At 47.0% G+C, this 20,609-nt stretch overlaps 2 protein-coding genes across 2 annotated transcripts; both read left to right on the top strand.

Annotated features, from left to right (window-relative positions):
* The first annotated feature begins 4,497 nt into the window (after positions 1–4,497).
* On the top strand, positions 4,498–4,887 carry LOC147096418 (histone H2A type 2-C-like). The gene has a single exon (XM_085973817.1). It carries the CDS (start codon positions 4,498–4,500, stop codon positions 4,885–4,887), a length of 390 nt encoding a protein of 129 aa, XP_085829943.1.
* A 9,696-nt stretch (positions 4,888–14,583) lies between these two features.
* On the top strand, positions 14,584–14,994 carry LOC147096417 (histone H2A type 2-C-like). Its single transcript, XM_085974130.1, has one exon. The coding sequence runs from the start codon at positions 14,584–14,586 to the stop codon at positions 14,971–14,973; it is 390 nt and encodes a 129-aa protein (XP_085830256.1). The 3' UTR covers positions 14,974–14,994.
* Positions 14,995–20,609: the final 5,615 nt, after the last annotated feature.

Here is a 20,609-nt window from a genome sequence, read left to right as displayed (position 1 = left end):
TGTAGGTTGTCCCTTTTCGGATGACTTGATGATTTGGTCAGCATGGCGCCTTATTATGCTGTCTCCGATGTACACGGTATACATCAGTGGTCCTAATCGTGTGCAGATAGTTCCAGGCTGCCATTTCTCGGTACGGTAGTCCCGGGCCAAAACCGGTTGGCCTATCTGGAAGGCCCTAGTTGGCCTTTCATTCATGCCCTGAAACTGCCGGTTCTCCACGTCCCTTCGGATGTTGGGCTTGACCAAATCCAGCCGGCATCTTAGGTTTCTATTGTAGAACATCATGGCAGGAGTTTGGTTAGTAACCATATGCGTTGCATTCCTATATGCAAATAAGAAGTTATCCACCTTGTGCTGAAGTTTTATGTCTTCATTACCCATGGCCTTGATGGCCTTCTTGAAGGTCTGGACAAACCTTTCAGCCAATCCATTGGTGGCGGGATGGTATGGGGCGGACGTGTAGTGCTTTACCCCATTGTTCTTTAAGAACTTTCTGAATTCTTCGGACAAAATTGCGGTCCATTATCAGAACATATCTGCTCCGGCAGCCCATTCCTGGCAAATATGGTCCTTAATACTGTGATGGTTTTTTCCGTGGTGGTGGAGGACATCTTTATTACCTCCGGCCACTTGGAGTGTGCATCAACTGCGATTAAGAACATTGAGTCCATAAATGGACCAGCAAAGTCGATGTGCACCCTTTGCCAGGGAGATGAGGGCCACTCCCATGGATGTAGAGGGGCCTGTGGCGGAGCATTTTGGACCTTCTGGCATCCTAGGCAGCTCTTGGTCATGTCTTCGATGTCTCCATCGATACCTGGCCACCATACAAACGCCCTAGCTAGGTTCTTCATTTTCACTCCACCCAGATGCCCCTCGTGAAGCTCCTTTAGCACTTTATCCTGGAGTTTGGGTGGAATCATCACTCTGGATCCACACATCAAGGTTCCTCGGCACACTGACAGCTGTTCTCTTCTTTGCGAGAATGCTGGCAACAGTGGTTCGCCATGTGCTGGCCATCCCTTCACTGTTAAATCGTAGACCCGTGAGAGAGTAGGGTCATTTCTTGTCTCCCTTTCAATGGCAGAATTTCTCACCAGTAGACATTCCACTATGGTAGAGTGGAATATCTCTACTGGGTCTACTGTAGGTGCCTCTTCTATCGTTGGCAACGGTAGGCGTGATAAACTGTCAGCATTCCCATGCTGTTTTGACCCTTTGTATTCAATGTTGTATTGGTGTGCCCCTAGAAAAAGGGACCACCTCTGTAGTCTTTGTGCCGTCATAATGGGGACACCTTTTTTAGGGTTGAATATGGAGATGAGGGGTTGATGGTCAGTCAGCAAGGTAAATTTTTGTCCGTGTAGGTAATGGTTGAATTTCTTCACTCCCCATACCAGGCTGAGTGCTTCCCTGTCTATCTGGGCATAGTTACGCTCAGCTGAGTTCAATGAGCGTGACGCAAAAGCTATCGGCCGTTCCGAGCCATCAGGGAATCTATGGGACAATACCGCTCCTATGCCATAAGGGGATGCATCGCACGCCAGTCTGATTGGTAGTGATGGGTTGTAATGAGCCAAAATTTTCTCGGATGTGATTAAGTCTTTACATTTATGGAAGGCACGTTTACAGTCTTCGTTCCATTTCCAAATCACTCCTGTCTGTAGAAGATCATTAAGAGGGTGTAGAATAGTTGATAAGTTCGGTAAAAATTTATGATAGTAATTTATTAATTCCAGGAATGACCTTAATTGTGAAACATTTTCAGGTGCTGGGGCTTTTATAACTGCTTCAATTTTTTCAGGTGACTTATGCAACCCTTCCTTATTAATTATGTGGCCACAATATGATATCTGATTTTGGAAAAATTCACACTTGGGGCGGATTGCTCGTAGGCCCCGTTCTTTCAGCCTAGTGACCACCTGCTCCAAATTGGCAAGGTGCTCGTTGTCGTTTTCTCCTGCTATAAGGATGTCGTCTAGGTAGCATTGAGTCCCCGGAATCCCTTGCAGGACTTGCTCCATAGCTCTTTGCCAGATAGCTGGAGCTGATGCTATTCCAAAAACCAGTCGATTGTACTGGTACAGGCCTTTGTGTGTGTTTATTGTGAGATACTTTTTAGAGGTCTCCTCAACCTCCATCTGTAGATATGCCTGTGCCAAGTCAATTTTTGTGAAACGTTTCCCTCCGGATAGTGAGGCGAAAATATCTTCTATCCTCGGAAGAGGATACTGTACCGTGTGAAGGACCAGGTTTACAGTCACCTTAAAGTCCCCACAGATGCGAATTTTTTTCTGTTCCTCAGAGTTATTTTTCAATGTTTTTTTCATGACTGGAACGATGGGTGTTGCCCATTCGCTCCAATCTATTTTGGATTATACGCCTGCCTTTTCCAAATTCTTCAGCTCTGCCTCGACTGCCGGATGTATTGCGTATGTCTTGCCTTAAAAATTTTTGGAATTGCTGTATCTTCCACTTTTATTGAGGCGGTGATGCCATTCAAGGTTCCTAGTTTCTCTTGAAACACTTCTTTGGCGTTGGCCAAGATGTCTTTTAATCGTTCAGGTATGATGTCATCATTGTTTTTTTCCTTACTGGTCACCGTCAGTGCCTGAATGGAGTGCCAGTCTAAACGTATCTTCCTTATCCATTCACGTCCCAACAACGGTGGACCACCATCTTGTAGAATGTATAAATACAACTTTTGTATTTCTTTGCCGTTGTATACCACAGGCACCCTTATTTTTCCTTTGGGGTAGACTTTCTGCCCCGTATATGTTTTTAAGATAATGGATGTGTCTTTTAGAGGTATATGCGAAAATAGCCTCTTGTAATCTCGTCGATTTATTACGGTTAGAACTGATCCTGTATCTAGCTCCATTTTAACTGGGGACCCTGCTATTGTGAGGGTAACCCAAATGGTTTGGTAATCCTCTTTGGCAAGTACATTATGTAATTTGAGACAGCTTAGTCTCTTGTTTCCGGAGTCGCTATCGCTATTCTGGTCTTCGGAGCTATTGTCCGTCATCATTTGTACCTTCCTGTACTTTTCTTTATTGATTTTTTGTTTTCTGTCAGTGGATTTATTTTGTCCAGATTGGCATACCCGTGCAATGTGTCCAATCTTACCACATTGCCTGCATGCTTTGCCCTTGAACCAGCAGTCCCTCTGGTTATGGGTGGATCTGCCGCAGCGATAACATCTTCCGAACTCCTGTGTCATTTTATGGGTGCTGAAGTCCTGTGTCTGTTGTTGTATCTCTGCAGCTCCTTTTGCTGCTGCTTCGTATGATACAGCCATACTGAAAGCTTTGTCCAATGTTAAATCTTTTTCAGAAAGCAGTCTTTTTTGTGTTCCTTCACTTAAGAGACCGCAAACAAATTTGTCTCGAAGATAATCCGATAGTCCTGCTCCGAATTGGCAGTACTTTGATAGCTTTCTTAATTCGGTTAGGTAATCAGCGTTACTTTCATTCTTGTGTTGATTTCTCTTGAAGAACTTGAATCGTTCCGCTATCAGCAGCGGTGTTGGGTTTAAATGCTCCTGCAGGGTATCAACAATTTCTTTAAAAGTCTTGTCCTTTGGTTTGGCTGGAGTGATTAAATTTCGTAACAGCCCGTATGTCTTCGCGCCCATTAAGTTCAGAAGTACTGAAGCTTTTTTTTCATCTGTTATCCCATTTGCAGTGCAATAAACCTCTACTCTTTCCACGTATGTGGTCCAATCTTCTATTTCGCCATCAAAAGCCTCAATATTACCAGATTTAGGCATTTCAGAAAAGATATGGCGCTTCCCGCGCTTTTTTTTTCTTTTTTTTCCTGTAGCAACGATATGGCGCTTCCCGCGCTTTCCCGCCGCTGCTACCGATAACAACGCTGTTTTACTGTGGTTTCCGTTTATTCACTGTTGGAGACTCGTTCCCAACGGAGGTCTAAATGCTGACTTGCTTACCGCGCCGGCCGTCTCTCGAGTGCACCCTCCCAGTCCGTTATTGCTTGCCTCCGATTTCGCTGCCTGCCTCAGCTGTAGAGCCCGCCGCTGGAGCTCCAGCCTGATGCCCAGGAAGGATTAGCGCAGTACCTGCCACCAGCTTGGCCAGCTGGTGAAACCACAGTTTCTCTTACTTCCTTGAGTCTTCTGGACGCTGGAGGAATCGATGTCCTTGAGGTGCTGCCGAATTGCAGGTAAGTCCGTTTCCACTTCGTCGCCACTGTAGTGTCCGTGTGTAGATAAAGATACTGAAGACAGGAGTTGGTTCATAGGTATTTACTAAGCAAGTCTGGGGGGTGGGTTTCTAAAGGATATACACAATACACAGGCTTATATAGCCCAAGTGGCAATTACCGACATTACGCACACCTGGGGCTCTTAAAGGCACATACACCATAATTGCTCTTAAAGGCACATACACCACATCTGCATTCATCCAGAAGGTATAAGAAGGGCAGATGTCGGAGGAGACTTTCATTATTTCTCTGACCATGTTGATTGTGGAAATGTCTGGAAGAGGAAAAACTGGCGGTAAAGCTCGTGCTAAAGCCAAGTCTCGCACATCCCGGGCCGGACTGCAGTTCCCCGTGGGCCGGGTTCACAGGCTCCTGCGAAAGGGCAACTACGCTGAGCATGTGGGTGCCGGAGCCCCGGTCTACATGGCTGCTGTGCTCGAGTATCTGACCGCTGAAATCCTGGAGCTGGCCGGCAACGCTGCCCGCAACAACAAGAAGACCCGCATCATCCCCAGACACCTGCAGCTGGCCATCCGCAACAACGAGGAGCTCAACAAGCTGCTGGGAAAGGTGACCATCGCTCAGGGCGGGGTGCTGCCTAATATCCAGGTGGTGCTGCTGCCCAAGAAAACCAGCAATGCCAGCTCCAAGAGCAAGTAAAGCGGACAAGATTCAATCTAATAACCCAAAGGCTCTTTTCAGAGCCACCCACTTTATCTGAAAGGACTGGTTCCTGTCGATCAATTGATCACAATTGTCCTAGAGCTAGTTTTATATTAAAACATTACAGTAGTTGCCCTGGAATTATCCTGACCTGAGATGACTCGTTTATATCCCGGTCACTCTCTGTCGAATGTTTAGAAATCTAGATCAACAAACACTGCCATGCGTTGGCTGTTAATATTCTTTACATACACAAATATATATGCAGAGGAGAAAACCACAAATAACCTTCAACATAACCCCAGCCGTCGTTGAACATGTTGGAGGGAGCAGAATAGAAACAGGATTTGAGGACAGTATAAATATGGAAAGGGTTTTAATTCAGCATTCCAGTATTTGAGATTGTGGTGAACGCAGAATCTGATTGGATGCGTAAAGAAGCCTATCGGAGAGATAGAGAACAAAGGAAATTGACAACGCTTCCAATAAACCAATCACAATCCTTGCCTTTAACCATCCCTCATTAGCATAGCTGTGTGGGACGGACTGTGGGGCTGCCTATATAATACGAGCTCGGAGCACCATTTGCTTAAATTGTTTCCTGATACTGAACGAGACGATGGTTGACGAGAAGAAATCAGCTGCCAAGAAGGGCGCCAAGAAAATTGTGAAGAAAGTGGTGCCAAAGGGCGGCAAGAAGTGCAGAAAGTCGAGGAAGGAGAGTTACTCCATCTACATCTACAAAGTGATGAAGCAGGTTCACCCTGACACCGGCATCTCCTCCAAGGCCATGAGCATCATGAATTCATTTGTGAACGATATTTTCGAGCGCATCGCGAGTGAGGCTTCCCGCCTGGCCCATTACAACAAGCGGCACACCATCAGCTCCCGGGAGATCCAGACCGCCATGCGCCTGCTGCTGCCCGGGGGGCTGGCCAAGCACGGGGTGTCAGAAGGGACAAAGGCGGTGACCAAATACACCAGCTCCAAGTAAAACTCCACGCTGCCCTGAAAGAACAAACCCAAACCACAACGGCTCTTTAAGAGCCACCCACAATCTCTCTGAAATATCTACACAGTCGCATCTCCCTTTACACTCAATTTACTGTAATTATTTCCTGAAAAAGTTTGAGAACCTTAAGTTCTTAGCAGTAGATGTAGATTTGAATTTTCAAATAAGCAGTTTTAAATTCTTGTTCGACATTAGCGTCACTGCTGAATTTCCCGCCCAGTAAAAACTGCAAACACGATCCCAGGTAGCTTTTTCCCTTTGTTCTCAGACCTGTTCATTTACAGCACCTGCCACCGAATTAAGAGCTTGTTCTCGGGGTAAGACTCAGATTCCAGTCACATCGTTCTGTCTCAAGGCGTTTTCAAATTTTAAAAATAAATGTTGGGGGTTTGTTAACCCGAGACTTCTTGCAGTAACAGCCCAGAATGGGAGCTTTAACAGAGACTGGAACCGAGTCAATTTGAACACTGTCCCTCTTCTCTTTTCACAGGACTCCCGGTTCTGCTTTCACTCCCGCCTGTACAAAGGATCGATCGATAATCATTGAAACCTCACTTTTACAAAGATTGAGCTGGAATGTGTCTGGTTACAGAATCAGTAGAGGTTGATTCCTGCCCATTACATTCTGAAATTGAACACGCAAATTGTAATGTATATACCTTTAAGGGGGGAACTACTTTTTACAGCTCATGTATACTGTAGTACCGGCAGTGACCACACCTGTATATAGCACTGAGTAGTAATCTGTACAGTCCAGTTCCAGAGTGAGCCACATTGAGTAAACACCTGTTGTACCGTTCTCCTGCAGTCTGTGTCTTACTACTGACGGACACAACATTGGCGATGAGGCAAATTCAATCCTACCTGCAACCCTGCATCACCTCCCAGGGAGTCGTTCCTGGAGACCAGTAGATTGGAGGTCAAGGCCAGAGACACGGGCGTCGACCACAGGCAACCGCCCAGTCATCCAGCAGAGACTCGAGAATTGCGGGGGAGGCTGTTGAGAGCCGGGGTTGGCGTTCCAGTTGCGGTGGTCCAGCGAAACGGGCTGGCAACATGTAGTGCGCAGAACCTTCCCGGACAGCGGTGGGCTGGAGCCCGACGGAGCGGCACAGCAAAGGGCCAAGCAGCATCAATGGGAGAGAGACAGAGAGGGCAGAGTGCACAGGGCACAGCCGGTGTTCAGGGGCCGAGCAGCATTGAGGAGAGGGAGAGAGACCCGCAGAAACCCGCGAGGCACCACTTTTGCCAAGAGGACCGCCGAGAGCGGCATTGGCAGCAGCGCAGGAGAAGCGCACGAAACCTACAGGGCACCGCCATTGCCACGAGGACCGCCGAGAGCGGCGTTGGCAGCAGCGGGGGAGGAAGGAAAGCATGGGAGACGCCATTTTAAGCCATTTTAAACCACACCCAAAATGCCAAAGAGTGGCAGTATCACCGCATTTGACAATGAAGTCAAAGATTGGACTACATATGTCGAACAAATAGAGGTATACTGCAAGGCAAATGAGGTGTCAGATGACAAGAAAGCACCGGTATTGTTAAATTTAATGGGTGCAAAGACGTATGACTTATTACGAAATCTAGTAACCCCAGCGAAGCCAGTGGAAAAGAGTTTTGGAGACATAGTGACGATACTACAGGAACATTTAAACCCCACACCGCTGCTGATAGCAGAAAGATTCAAGTTTCACAAACGGAACCAGCATAAGGATGAAAGCAATGCTGAATATTTAACAGAACTGCGCAAACTATTGAAACACTGCCAGTTTGGAACGGGACTGGCAGATACCTTAAGGGACAAGTTTGTGTGTGGCCTTTAAAGTGAAGGAACCCAGAAATGGCTTTTATCTGAAAAGGACCTTACGCTGGACAAGACTTTCAGCATTGCGGTATCATATGAAGCAGCAGCACGGGGAGCTGCAGAGATACAACAGAGACCGCAAGAATATGGCACAAATGAAATGTCATACAGAGCAGAGAAGTGCTATCGCTGCGGCAGAACAATACACGACCACAATGATTGCTGGTTCAAAGACAAAGTGTGCAGACAATGTGGAAAAGTAGGACACATAGCACGAGTCTGCAGGTCGAGAAAGAAAGCCAGCAATAAGAAATCTCCAAAAGAAAAGTACAAGAAGGTACATAAGGTGATGGAGAATAGTGCAGATGAACAAAAGAGTGATGCCAACTCCGAAAACAGGGAGCTGAGTTGTCTGAAACTACATAACGTGATCAAAACGGAGGATCACCGAACCATTTGGGACACTCTCAAGATAGCAGGAGTCATAGAGTCATAGAGTAATACAGCACGGATAGAGGCCCTTCGGCCCATCGTGTCCGCGCCGGCCATCAAGCCCTGTCTAATCTAATCCCATATTCCAGCATTTGGCCCGTAGCCTTGTATGCTATGGCATTTCAAGTGCTCATCCAAATGCTTCTTAAATGTTGTGAGGGTTTCTGCCTCCACAACCCTTTCAGGCAGAGAGTTCCAGACTCCAACCACCCTCTGGGTGAAAAAGTTCTTTCTCAAATCCCCTCTAAACCTCCCGCCCTTTACCTTAAATCTATGCCCCCTAGTTATTGACCCCTCTACTAAGGGAAAAAGCTCCTCAGCATCCATCCTATCTATGCCCCTCATAATTTTGTACACCTCAATCATGTCCCCCCTCAGCCTCCTCTGCTCCAAGGAAAACAAACCCAATCTGCCCAGTCTCTCTTCATAGCTGAAGCGCTCCAGCCCTGGTAACATCCTGGTGAACCTCCTCTGCACCCTCTCTAACGCGATCACATCCTTCCTGTAGTGTGGCGACCAGAACTGCACACAGTATTCCAGCTGTGGCCTAACCAGTGTTTTATACAGCTCCATCATAACCTCCTTGCTCTTATATTCAATGCCTCGGCTAATGAAGGCAAGTATCCCATATGCCTTTTTTACCACCTTATCCACCTGTTCCGCCGCCTTCAGGGATCTGTGTACTTGCACACCCAGATCCCTCTGACCCTCCATCTTGCCTAGGGTCTTTCCATTCATTGTGTATTCCCTTGCCTTGTTAGTCCCCCCAAAGTGCATCACCTCGCACTTTTCCGGGTTAAATTCCATTTGCCACTGTTCCGCCCATCTGACCAACCCATCTATATCGTCCTGCAGACTGAGGCTACCCTCCTCGCTATTTACCACCCTACCAATTTTTGTATCATCCGCGAACTTACTGATCATACCCTTTACATTCATATCCAAGTAATTAATGTAGACCACAAACAGCAAGGGACCCAGCACCGATCCCTGTGGTACCCCACTGGCCACAGGCTTCCAGTCACAAAAACAACCTTCGACCATCACCCTCTGCCTTCTGCCACTAAGCCAGATTTGTATCCAATGTGCCAAGGCACCCTGGATTCCATGGGCTCTTACCTTCTTGACCAGCCTCCTGTGCAGGACTTTTTCAAAGGCCTTACTGAAATCCATGTATACCACATCCACTGCGTTACCCTCATCCACACACCTAGTCACCCCCTCAAAAAATTCAATCAAATTAGTCAGACATGATCTTCCCTTTACAAAGCCATGTTGACTATCCCTGATTAATCCTTGCCTCTCCAAGTGGAGACAAATTTTGTCCCTCAGGACTTTTTCCAATAATTTTCCTACCACTGATGTTAGGCTCACTGGCCTGTAGTTCCCCGGTTTCTCCCTACTACCCTTCTTGAATAATGGTACTACATTAGCGGTTCTCCAGTCCTCTGGCACATCCCCTGTGGCCAGAGAGGTCCTGAATATATGTGTTAGAGCCCCCGCAATCTCCTCCTTTGCCTCACACAGCAGCCTGGGATACATTTCATCCGGGCCTGGGGATTTATCCATTTTTAGGCCAGCTAAAACCGCCAATACCTCCTCCCTCTCGATGTTAATATGTTCGAGCATATCACAGTCCCCCCGCCCTATTTCTATGTCTACATCGTCCTTCTCCATAGTGAAAACAGATGCAAAAAATTCAGTTAGAACCCCTCCTACATCTTCCGGCTCCACACACAGTTTGCCACTTTTGTCCCTAATGGGCCCTATTTTTTCCCTAGTTATCCTCTTACCCTTAATATACTTATAAAACATCTTCGGATTTTCCTTTATTTTGCTCGCCAGTGTTATTTCATGGCCCCTCCTTTATCTCCTAATTTCTTTTTTAAGTATCCCCCTGCACTTTTTGTACTCCTCTAGGGCTTCCTCCGTCTTTAGCCTTTTGTATCTACCAAAAGCCCTCCTTTTTTTCCTAATCCATTCTCGTATATCCCCTGACATCCAAGGTTCCCTGTGGTTTTTGGAACCACTCTTGACCTTTACGGGAACATGTTGCCATTGTATGATCTCAATCTCCCTTCTGAAAGCCTCCCATTGCTCCGATGCGGATTTTCCTACAAGTAGCTGATCCCAGTCCATTTTGGCCAGATCCTGCCTTATCCTATTAAAATCGGCCTTCCCCCAATTTAGAACCTTTATTTCCGGCCCATCCCTGTCCTTTTCCATGACCACCTTAAATCTTACCATATTATGGTCACTATCACCAAAGTGCTCACCTACTAGCACTTTTTCCACTTGGCCGGCCACATTCCCTAGAATTAGGTCCAGTACCGCCCCCTCTCTTGTAGGAGTCCAGGTAAAAATGGAATTGGACACAGGATCAGCCCTAACAGTCATAAACCGATGGGACTATGAGCGGCTATTCTCACACATACCCTTGAGAGACACAAAAATTATTTTGAAGACGTACACGGGGCAAAAAAGTCTACCCCAAAGGAAAAATAAGGGTGACCATTATATATAACGGTAAGGAAACACCAAAACTAGACCTGTATGTATTGCAAGATGGAGGACCACCATTACTGGGACGTGAATGGATCCGGAAAATACAGCTGGATTGGCATTCCATACAAGCACTGACTGTGGCTGCCAAAAAGGATGATGATGTCACACCTGGGCGACTGTCAAAGATCCTAACCAACGCACAAGAAGTGTTCCAGCAAGGACTCAGAACACTAAAAGGCATGACAGCAACAATTAAAATCGAAGAAAATGCAAGCCCAAATTTTTTTAAGACCTTATGCGATCCTCCCAGCTGTCGAAGCAGAGCTGGAGAGTTTGGAACATTCAGGAGTACTGTCCAAGGTAGACTGGAGTGAGTGGGCTACACCCATCATCCCTGTGATGAAAAAGTCATTGAGCAGCACGCCTGGGGAACCAAGGAAGGTTCGCATCTGTGGGGACTTTAAGGTAACAGTGAACCCAGTCCTTCACACCGTGCAATATTCACTTCCACGGATTGAAGATATTTTTGCCTCGCTATCTGGAGGGAAATGCTTCACTAAGATTGATCTGGCCCAGGAGCATCTGCAAATGGAGGTAGAAGAAGCATCAAAAAAATACCTCACAATCAACACCCATAAAGGTCTTTACCAATACAACCGGCTGGTATTCGGGGTAGCATCAGCTCCGGCTATTTGGCAAAGGGCAATGGAACAAGTCCTGCAAGGGATCCCAGGGACCCAGTGTTATTTGGACGACAGCCTGGTCACGGGCAAAAATGACAGTGATCACCTCGCCAACCTGGAGCAGGTGCTCACTAGATTGAAGGAATATGGGCTCCGAGCTAACCGCCCCAAATGCGAGTTTTTAAAAAACAGATCTCGTATTGTGGCCACGTTATCGATAAAGAGGGGTTACATAAGTTCCCAGAAAAGATTGAGGCAGTAGTCAAGGCTCCAGCACCGGAAAACGTCTCACAACTGAGGTCGTTCCTCGGGCTGGTAAATTACTACCATAAGTTCTTGACAAATTTGTCTACAATACTACACCCACTGAACACCCTACTGCAAACTGGAGTGCCATGGAAGTGGAGTGGCGTATGTAAACGAGCTTTCCAGAAGAGCAAATCACTAATCACATCGAAAGAGGTATTGGCCCATTTCAACCCAGCACTACCAATTCGGTTGGCGTGTGATGCGTCACCCTATGGCATTGGAGCGGTGCTGTCGCAAAAATTCTCGGATGGCTCAGAGAGGCCAATAGCCTTTGCGTCATGATCACTAACCTCAGCTGAGCGTAACTATGCCCAAATTGAGAGGGAGGCCCTCCGCCTAGTGTGGGGAGTGAAAAAGTTCAATCACTATCTGCACGGGCAGAAATTCACCTTGCTGACTGACCACCAGCCTCTTGTCTCCATTTTTAATCCAAAGAAGGGCGTTCCGGTGATGACTGCGCAATGACTACAAAGATGGTCACTCTTTCTAGGGCGCACCACTATGAGTTTGAATATAAGGGCACGAAACAGCATGGAAATGCTGATGGGCTATCACGCCTGCCACTGCCTACTGCGGAGGAAGCACCAGCAGTGGATCCTGTTGAAATATTTCATTCGACTATAGTTGAATACCTACCAGTAACTAACGCTCGTATAGAAAAGGAGACCCGAAATGACCCGACACACTCTCGGGTATATGATTTGATGGTGAAGGGATGGCCAGCACATGGTGACTCACTGTTGCCAGCATTCTCGACAATAAGAGAACAGCTGTCAGTGTGCCGGGGGACCTTGATGTGTGGATCCCGAGTGGTAATTCCACCCAAGTTAAGGGATAGAATGCTCAATGAGCTTCATGAGGGTGATCTGGGAGGGGTAAAAATGAAAAGCCTTGCCAGGGCTTATGTGTGGTGGCCAGGAATCGATAAACAAATTGAGGACCTGACCAAGAGCTGCTCAGGATGCCAGAAAGTCCAAAATGCATCACCACATGCCTCTCTACACCCATGGGAGTGGCCCTCATCTCCATGGCAACGGGTGCATATTGATTTTGCTGGTCCATTCATGGACTCAATGTTTTTAATAGCCGTGGATGCGCACTCGAAATGGCCAGACGTCATCAAAATGTCCTCCACCACTATGGAGAAAACTATTGCAGTCCTACGGACCATTTTTGCCAGGAACGGCTTGCCAGAACAGATTTGCTCCGATAACGGACCACAGTTTGTGTCCGAAGAGTTCCGGAGGTTTATGAAAAAGAATGGGGTAAGGCATTACACATCCGCCCCATATCATCCAGCCACAAATGGATTGGCTGAGAGGTTCGTACAAACCTTTAAGAAGGCAATAAAGGCTATGTACAATGACAACATTCCGCTGCAGCACAAGGTGGACAATTTGCTGTTCACCTACCAGAATGCGACACATGCAGTCACCAACCAGGCCCCGGCCATGATGTTCTTTAACCAAAGGTTAAGATCTCACCTGGATTTGCTCAGAGCAAATGTACGAAGAGATGTTGAGAGTAAGCAATTCCAGCACATCCATGAGAAGCCAACAAGGAGCTTCAATGTAGGGCAACCAGCCTTGGCCCGCGACTACCGAACAGAAAAATGGCAGCCAGGAACGATATGCACACGGCAGGGCCCACTAATGTACACAGTGGATGTTGGGGAGAACATTGTGAGACGCTACATCATTACATAAATTTAAAACAGAAATAGACAGTTTCCTAGAAGTAAAGGGAATTAAAGGTTATGGGGAGCGGGCAGGAATTTGGACATGAGTCTAGGTTCAGATCGGTCATGGCCCTGCGGGTAGCGGAGCGGGCCCAGGGGCCGTGTAGCCTGATCCTGCTCCTATTTCGTGTGTCTAATTCTGTTAGATTCAGGAGATGGTTCTGTGATAGTGGATTGGCGGTTAGGATCAGATCAGCCATGATCTTATTGAATGGCGGAGCAGGCTCGAGGGGCCGATTGGCCTACTCCTGCTCCTATTTCTTATGTTCTTATGTTCTTAAGTCAACCCCATGCCTCGCCCATACGTACCTGGTGAGGAACCCGACGTGCAGGTCGCATCTACCCCAGAAACAGTAGCATCGGAAGCTGATGACCCAACCGACGACAGGGGGCCAGAATCGCCTCCGCACCAAGAGCAAGACACTCGGGAAAGGCGCTATCCAGAAAGGATCAGGAAGCCTCTCCAAAGACTGAATATATAAATGGACTATTTTCAGCTAACGTTGTATGTTAAAAGTGTTAATTGTAATTAGTTTGATATTCAATTGTTAAATGAGTGTTATGGTACTGTTAATCTAAAAGGGGAGGAATTGTAATGTATATACCTTTAAGGGGGGAACTACTTTTTACAGCTCATGTATACTGTAGTACCGGCAGTGACAACACCTGTATATAGCACTGAGTAGTAATCTGTACAGTCCAGTTCCAGAGTGAGCCACGTTGAGTAAACACCTGTTGTACCGTTCTCCTGTAGTCTGTGTCTTACTACTGATGGACACAACACAAATAATCCTGATTGTCACAGCCTGGAATGTGCAAGAGAAATATGGAATAAGACAAACGGGAATAAAACGTGTTTGGAAATCTTTGGCTAATGGTGAATTTATTAACATAATCCTCAGTTTAAAAATTATTGGCGAGGCTTTTGAAATTTAAAATATCATTGTGGATCTGACTGTTCAGGCATTTATTTCCGCCCTCTTTTCATTGGTGGGAAAAGCAGACTGTGATTGGTCACCGGAAAGCACCAATGAAATTCACCACAGAGCGACCAATCAGAAGTACGCTGACTGCATTCATCCAGAAGGTATAAGAAGGGCAGGTGTGGGAGGAGACTTTCATTATTTCTCTGACCATGTTGATTGTGGTAATGCCTGGAAGAGGAAAAACTGGCGGTAAAGCTTGGGCCAAGGCCAAGTCCCGCTCATCCCGGGCCGGACTGCAGTTCTCTGTGGGCCGGGTTCACAGGCTCCTACAAAAGGGTTACTACGCTGAGCGTGTGGGTGCCGGAGCCCCGGTCTACATGGCTGCTGTGCTAGAGTATCTGACTGCTGAAATCCTGGAGCTGGCCGGCAACACTGCCCGCGACAACAAGAAGACCCGTATCATCCCCAGACACCTGCAGCTGGCCATCCGCAATGACGAGGAGCTCAACAAACTGCTGGGAAAGGTGACCATCGCTCAGGGCGGGGTGCTGCCTAATATCCAGGCGGTGCTTCTGCCCAAGAAAACCAGCACTGCCAGCTCCAAGAGCAAGTAAAGCGGATAAGATTCAATCTAATAACCCAAAGGCTCTTTTCAGAGCCACCCACAGTTTCTAGGAAAGGGCTGGTTCCTGTTCTGTCCTATGGAGCACAGATAGCCCGGAATTAATTTAACATTTTAAATCTGTGCAATTAAGCTGCGAGTTTCTTGATCAGAAATGACCCTCAGCCATTTTCAGTTATTAACGCGACACTCTGTCGATCATGTAGGAATCTAGATCCACAAACACTGCAGCGAGATTGCTGTAAGCGGAAAATCAGATCAGTTATTCAATATAGAGAGAGACTGGCTTCAGAGAAAAATAAAACAAACAGAATCTTAACCTGAGAGTGGCCGTCTTTGAACACATTGTGGGAAGAGCCGAATATAAATGGATGTTAAAAACTGAATATAAAGGGAATGAGCGTTTGATGGGCTCGCCATTTCTTATTGGGCAATAATTCCACAGGGAGAAGTAAACACATTGATCCAGACAATTTTTCCCTGCTAACTTGCAGAAAGGATGGAACAGAATTCCAACTCTGGTTAAATGAAAATATTCCAATTAGTAACTGAAGTTCCCACCTGTTCCCGCATTAAGAGTTGGTTTTAAAGGTGAAATTCAGACTTCAGGCACCTCGTTCTCCCTCTCGGATCTATCCCGGTATGTGGAGTGGGATCAATTTACTATCAGAACTCCCACTTATAGTTTCCGACTGGTCGGGTGCAGTCAGTCTACTGGGCAGCTCACTCACATTTAAACCTGGATCATACGCGCACCGTCAGATATTCACTGCCCCACTGTATAAATCCCCAGTTACATTAACACTGCACGACCTGCACGATGTGTAAACAGTCCAGTTTACCTTGTGCCGATCGCAGCTCTTTCCTTTGCTGATTTGATGGCTCTTAAAAGAGCCGTTGTTGTATTTGGTGCTAAAGCCTGGATCCGGGCAGGGTGAGTTTAGGCGCGCTCCCCGCGGATGCGGCGGGCCAGCTGGATGTCTTTGGGCATGATGGTGACTCGCTTGGCGTGGATGGCGCACAGGTTGGTGTCCTCAAAATGCCCCACCAGGTAAGCCTCGCTGGCCTCCTGCAGGGTCATGATGGCCGAGCTCTGGAAGCGCAGGTCGGTCTTGAAGTCCTGAGCGATCTCCCGCACCAGGCGCTGGAAGGGCAGTTTGCGGATCAGCAGCTCGGTGGATTTCTGGTAGCGGCGGATCTCCCTCAGAGCCACAGTGCCGGGTCTGTAGCGATGGGGTTTCTTCACTCCGCCCGTGGCTGGAGCGCACTTCCGGGCCGCTTTGGTCGCCAGCTGTTTGCGAGGAGCTTTCCCTCCGGTCGATTTGCGCGCTGTCTGCTTGGTCCTGGCCATTTTCTGAACCGACCTCAACACAATCTGGAACACACGGACTGTTAATGCGAAGTCTGCTGTGTGTCCGCCTTGTTATACTCAGTGAGGGACCGCCCCGAGCACTGATTGGCTGGACACTGGCGCCCACCCACTTTAAACCCAACTCTGACCAATCAATGAAATGCTGCAAACGCAGGCCCCGATTGGCTGAGCTGGGATTAATTGCCCATTTCAAAAAGCCCGCCAATTTTAGTGCAGGAAATAACCGCTTTGACACAAATCGATTTTATTTTGCACATATTGAAATGATCATTACCAGAATCATTGAACGTTTTAAATGTAACTTCCTGGGCTTGGTGCTTTGGGGCTCTTCCCATTGCTCACACTCTGGGCTGTTGACAGAAACATAGAAACATAGAAGATAGGAGCAGGAGTAGGCCATTCGGCCCCTCGAGCCTATTCCGCCATTCAATGAGATCATGGCTGATCATCTAAATTCAGTACCCTGGCCCTGCCTTCTCCCCATATCCCTTGATCCCTTTAGCCTTAAGAAATATATCCAACTCCTTCTTGAATATATTTAATGAACTGACCTCCACCGCCCTCTGTGGCAGAGAATTCCACAGGTTCACCACTCTCTGGGTGAAGAAATTTCTCCTCACTTCAGTCCTAAATGGCTTACCCATTATCCTTAGACTACGACCCCTGGTTCTGGACACCCCAGCCATCGGAAACATCCTTCCTGCATCTAGTCTGTCCAGGCCTGACAGAATTTTATAGGTTTCGATGAGATCCCCTGTCAATCTTCTAAACTCCAGTGAGTATAAGCCCAATCGACACAATCTCTCCACATACGTCAGTCCTGCCATCCCAGGTATCAGCCTGGTGAATCTTCGCTGCACTCCTTCCATGGCAAGGACGTCCTTCCTCAGATAAGGCAACCAAAACTGCACACAATACTCAAGGTGTGGTCTCACCAAGGCCCTGTACAACTGCAGCAAGACATCCTTGTTCCTGTACTCGAACCCTCTTGCTACGAAGGCCAACATACCATTTGCCTTCTTAACCGCCTGCTGCACCTGCATGCTTACCTTCAGCGACTGGTGCACAAGAACACCCAGGTCTCTTTGCACTTCCCCTTCTCCCGATCTATTGCCATTCAAATAATAATCTGCCTTCCTGTTTTTGCCACCAAAGTGGATAACCTCACATTTATCCACATTATAGTGCATTTGCCATGTTTCTGCCCAATCACCCAACTTGTCCAAATTGTACTGGAGTTTCACAACATCCTCCTCACAGCATACCCGCCCACCCAGCCTTGTGTTGTCTGCAAATTTGGAGATATTACATCCAATTCCCTCGTCCAGATCATTAATATATATTGTGAACAGCTGGGGTCCTTGGACCGATCCTTGCGGTACCCCACTAGTCACTCCCTGCCACTCGGAAAATGACCCATTTATTCCAACTCTTTGCATTCTATCCGCCAACCAGTTCTCTATCCAAGTCAATACCTTGCCCCCAATCCCATGTGCCTTAATTTTGCACGCTAATCTCTTATGCGGGACCTTATCAAAAGCCTTCTGAAAGTCCAAATGCACCACATCCACTGGTTCTCCCTTATCTATTTTACCAGTTACATCCTCAAAAAATTCCAGCAGATTAGTCAAGTACGATTTACCTTTTGTATATCCATGTTTGTTAGATCCGTATGTCAATGGAGACATGGAATGCAGGAGTTGATTTAACAAGTGCTTACTGAACAAAGTCTGAAGGTGAACTAACTAAACAAGACGCTACACAGGCTTATATACCCGAGTGGTCACTACTGGTACTACAATATACAGGGGCTTCAAAAACATAGTTCCTCTTAAAGGTACATACAATACAATTCCTCCCCTTTTAGATAAATAGTACATAACATTTTAAGTAATCATTAAATAACATTTTTACAAGAAGAATAATCTACACATTTGCTGAAGTTAGTCAATTACAAATTCAGTCTCTCTGGAGGCTTCCTGACTCGGTCCGGATCATGCCTCGGGGGTGTAGTAGGTTTTGGTGGTGTAGTAGGTTCTTTTGGCAAGGTCGATTCGGCTTCAATGCCAGTGTCGGGTTCATCTGGTTCCAGTATCACCGGATCGGAGGTAGATACTATGGGTATCTCTGCTTCATCACTAGGCATATAGAGTTGTGGTGTAGGTTGTCCTTTTTCGGATGACTCTATGATCTGGTCAGCATGGCGCCTTATTATGCTTTCTCCAATGTCCACGGTATACATCAGCGGTCCTAGTCATGTGCAAATAGTTCCAGGCTGCCATTTCTCGGTACGGTAGTCCCGGGCCAAAACTGGTTGACCTATCTGGAAGGTTCTAGTTGGCCTTTCATTCATGCTTTGAAATTGCTGGTTCTCTACGTCCCTTCTGACGTTTGGCTTGACCAAATCCAGCCGGCATCTTAGTGTTCTATTGAAAAACATCATGGCGGGGGTTTGGTTTGTAACCACATGTGTTGCATTCCTGTACGCAAACAAGAAGTTATCTACCGTATGTTGTAGATTTATGGCTTCATTACCCATGGCCTTTATGGCCTTCTTGAAGGTCTGGACAAACCTTTCAGCTAATCCATTGGTGGCGGGATGGTATGGGGCGGACGTGTAGTGCTTAACCCCATTGTTTTTTAAGAACTTCCTGAATTCTTCGGACACAAATTGTGGTCCATTATCAGAACAGATCTGTTCAGGCAGCCCATTCCTGGCAAATATGGTCCTTAATACTGTGATGGTTTTTTCCGTGGTGGTGGAGGACATTTTTATTACCTCCGGCCACTTGGAGTGTGCATCAACCGTGATTAAGAACATTGAGTCCATAAATGGACCAGCAAAGTCGATGTGTACCCTTTGCCATGGAGATGAGGGCCACTCCCATGGATGTAGAGGGGCTTGTGGTGGGGCGTTTTGGACCTTCTGGCATCCTCGACAGCTCTTGGTCATATCTTCGATGTCTCCATCGATACCTGGCCACCACACAAATGCTCTGGCTAGGTTCTTCATTTTCACTCCACCCAGATGCCCCTCGTGAAGCTCCTTTAGCACTTTATCCTGGAGTTTGGGTGGAATCACCACTCTGGATCCACACATCAAGGTTCCTCGGCACACTGACAGCTGTTCTCTTCTTTGCGAGAATGCTGGCAACAGTGGTTCACCATGTGCTGGCCATCCCTTCACCGTTAAATCGTAGACTCGTGAGAGAGTCGGGTCATTTCTCATTTCCTTTTCAATGGTAGAATTTGTTACTGGTAGACATTCCACTATGGTTCAGTGGAACATCTCCACTGGGTCCACTGTAGGTGCCTCTTCTACCGTTGGCAACGGTAGGCGCGATAAACCGTCAGCATTCCCATGCTGTTTTGATCCTTTGTATTCTATGTCTATTGGTGTGCCCCTAGGAAAAGGGACCACCTCTGTAGCCTTTGCGCTGTCATAATGGGAACGCCCTTTTTAGGGTTGAATATGGAGACGAGGGGTTGATGGTCAGTCAACAAGATAAATTCTTGTCCGTGTAGGTAATGGTTGAATTTCTTCACTCCCCACACCAGGCTGAGTGCTTCCCTGTCGATCTGGGCATAGTTACGCTCAGCTGAGTTCAATGAGCGTGACGCAAAAGCTATCGGCCGCTCCGAGCCATCGGGGAATCTATGCGATAATACCGCTCCTACGCCATAAGGGGATGCATCGCATGCCAGTCTGATTGGCAGTGATGGGTTGTAATGAGCCAACACTTCCTTGGACGTGATCAAGCCTTTGCAATTATGGAAGGCACATTTACAGTCTTCGCTCCATTTCCAAATTACTCCCGTTTGTAGCAGTGCGTTAAGAGGGTGCAGAACAGTTGACAAGTTTTGTAAAAATTGATGATAGTAATTTATCAATCCCAGGAACGACGTTAATTGTGAGACATTTTCAGGTGCTGGGGCTTTTATGACTGCTTCAGTTTTTTCAGGTGACTTATGCAACCCTTCTTTGTTAATTATATGGCCACAATATGATAATTGTTTCTGGAAAAATTCGCACTTGGGGCGATTTGCTCGTAGGCCCCGTTCTCTCAGCCTAGTGAGCACCTGCTCCAAATTGGCAAGGTGCTCATTGTCATTTTCTCCTGTTACAAGGATGTCGTCTAGGTAGCATTGAGTCCCTGGAATCCCTTGCAGGACTTGCTCCATAGCTCTTTGCCAGATAGCTGGAGCTGATGCTACTCCGAAAACCAGTCGATTGTACAGGTACAGGCCTTTGTGTG

The sequence above is a fragment of the Somniosus microcephalus genome, unplaced genomic scaffold (assembly GCF_052327205.1).
Source record: "Somniosus microcephalus isolate GS21.2 unplaced genomic scaffold, FLI_Smic_1.0 unresolved_chr1, whole genome shotgun sequence".
Taxonomy (NCBI): domain Eukaryota; kingdom Metazoa; phylum Chordata; class Chondrichthyes; order Squaliformes; family Somniosidae; genus Somniosus; species Somniosus microcephalus.
Note: the sequence above shows the minus strand (reverse complement) of the source record. Positions and strands in the feature narration are given on the sequence as shown.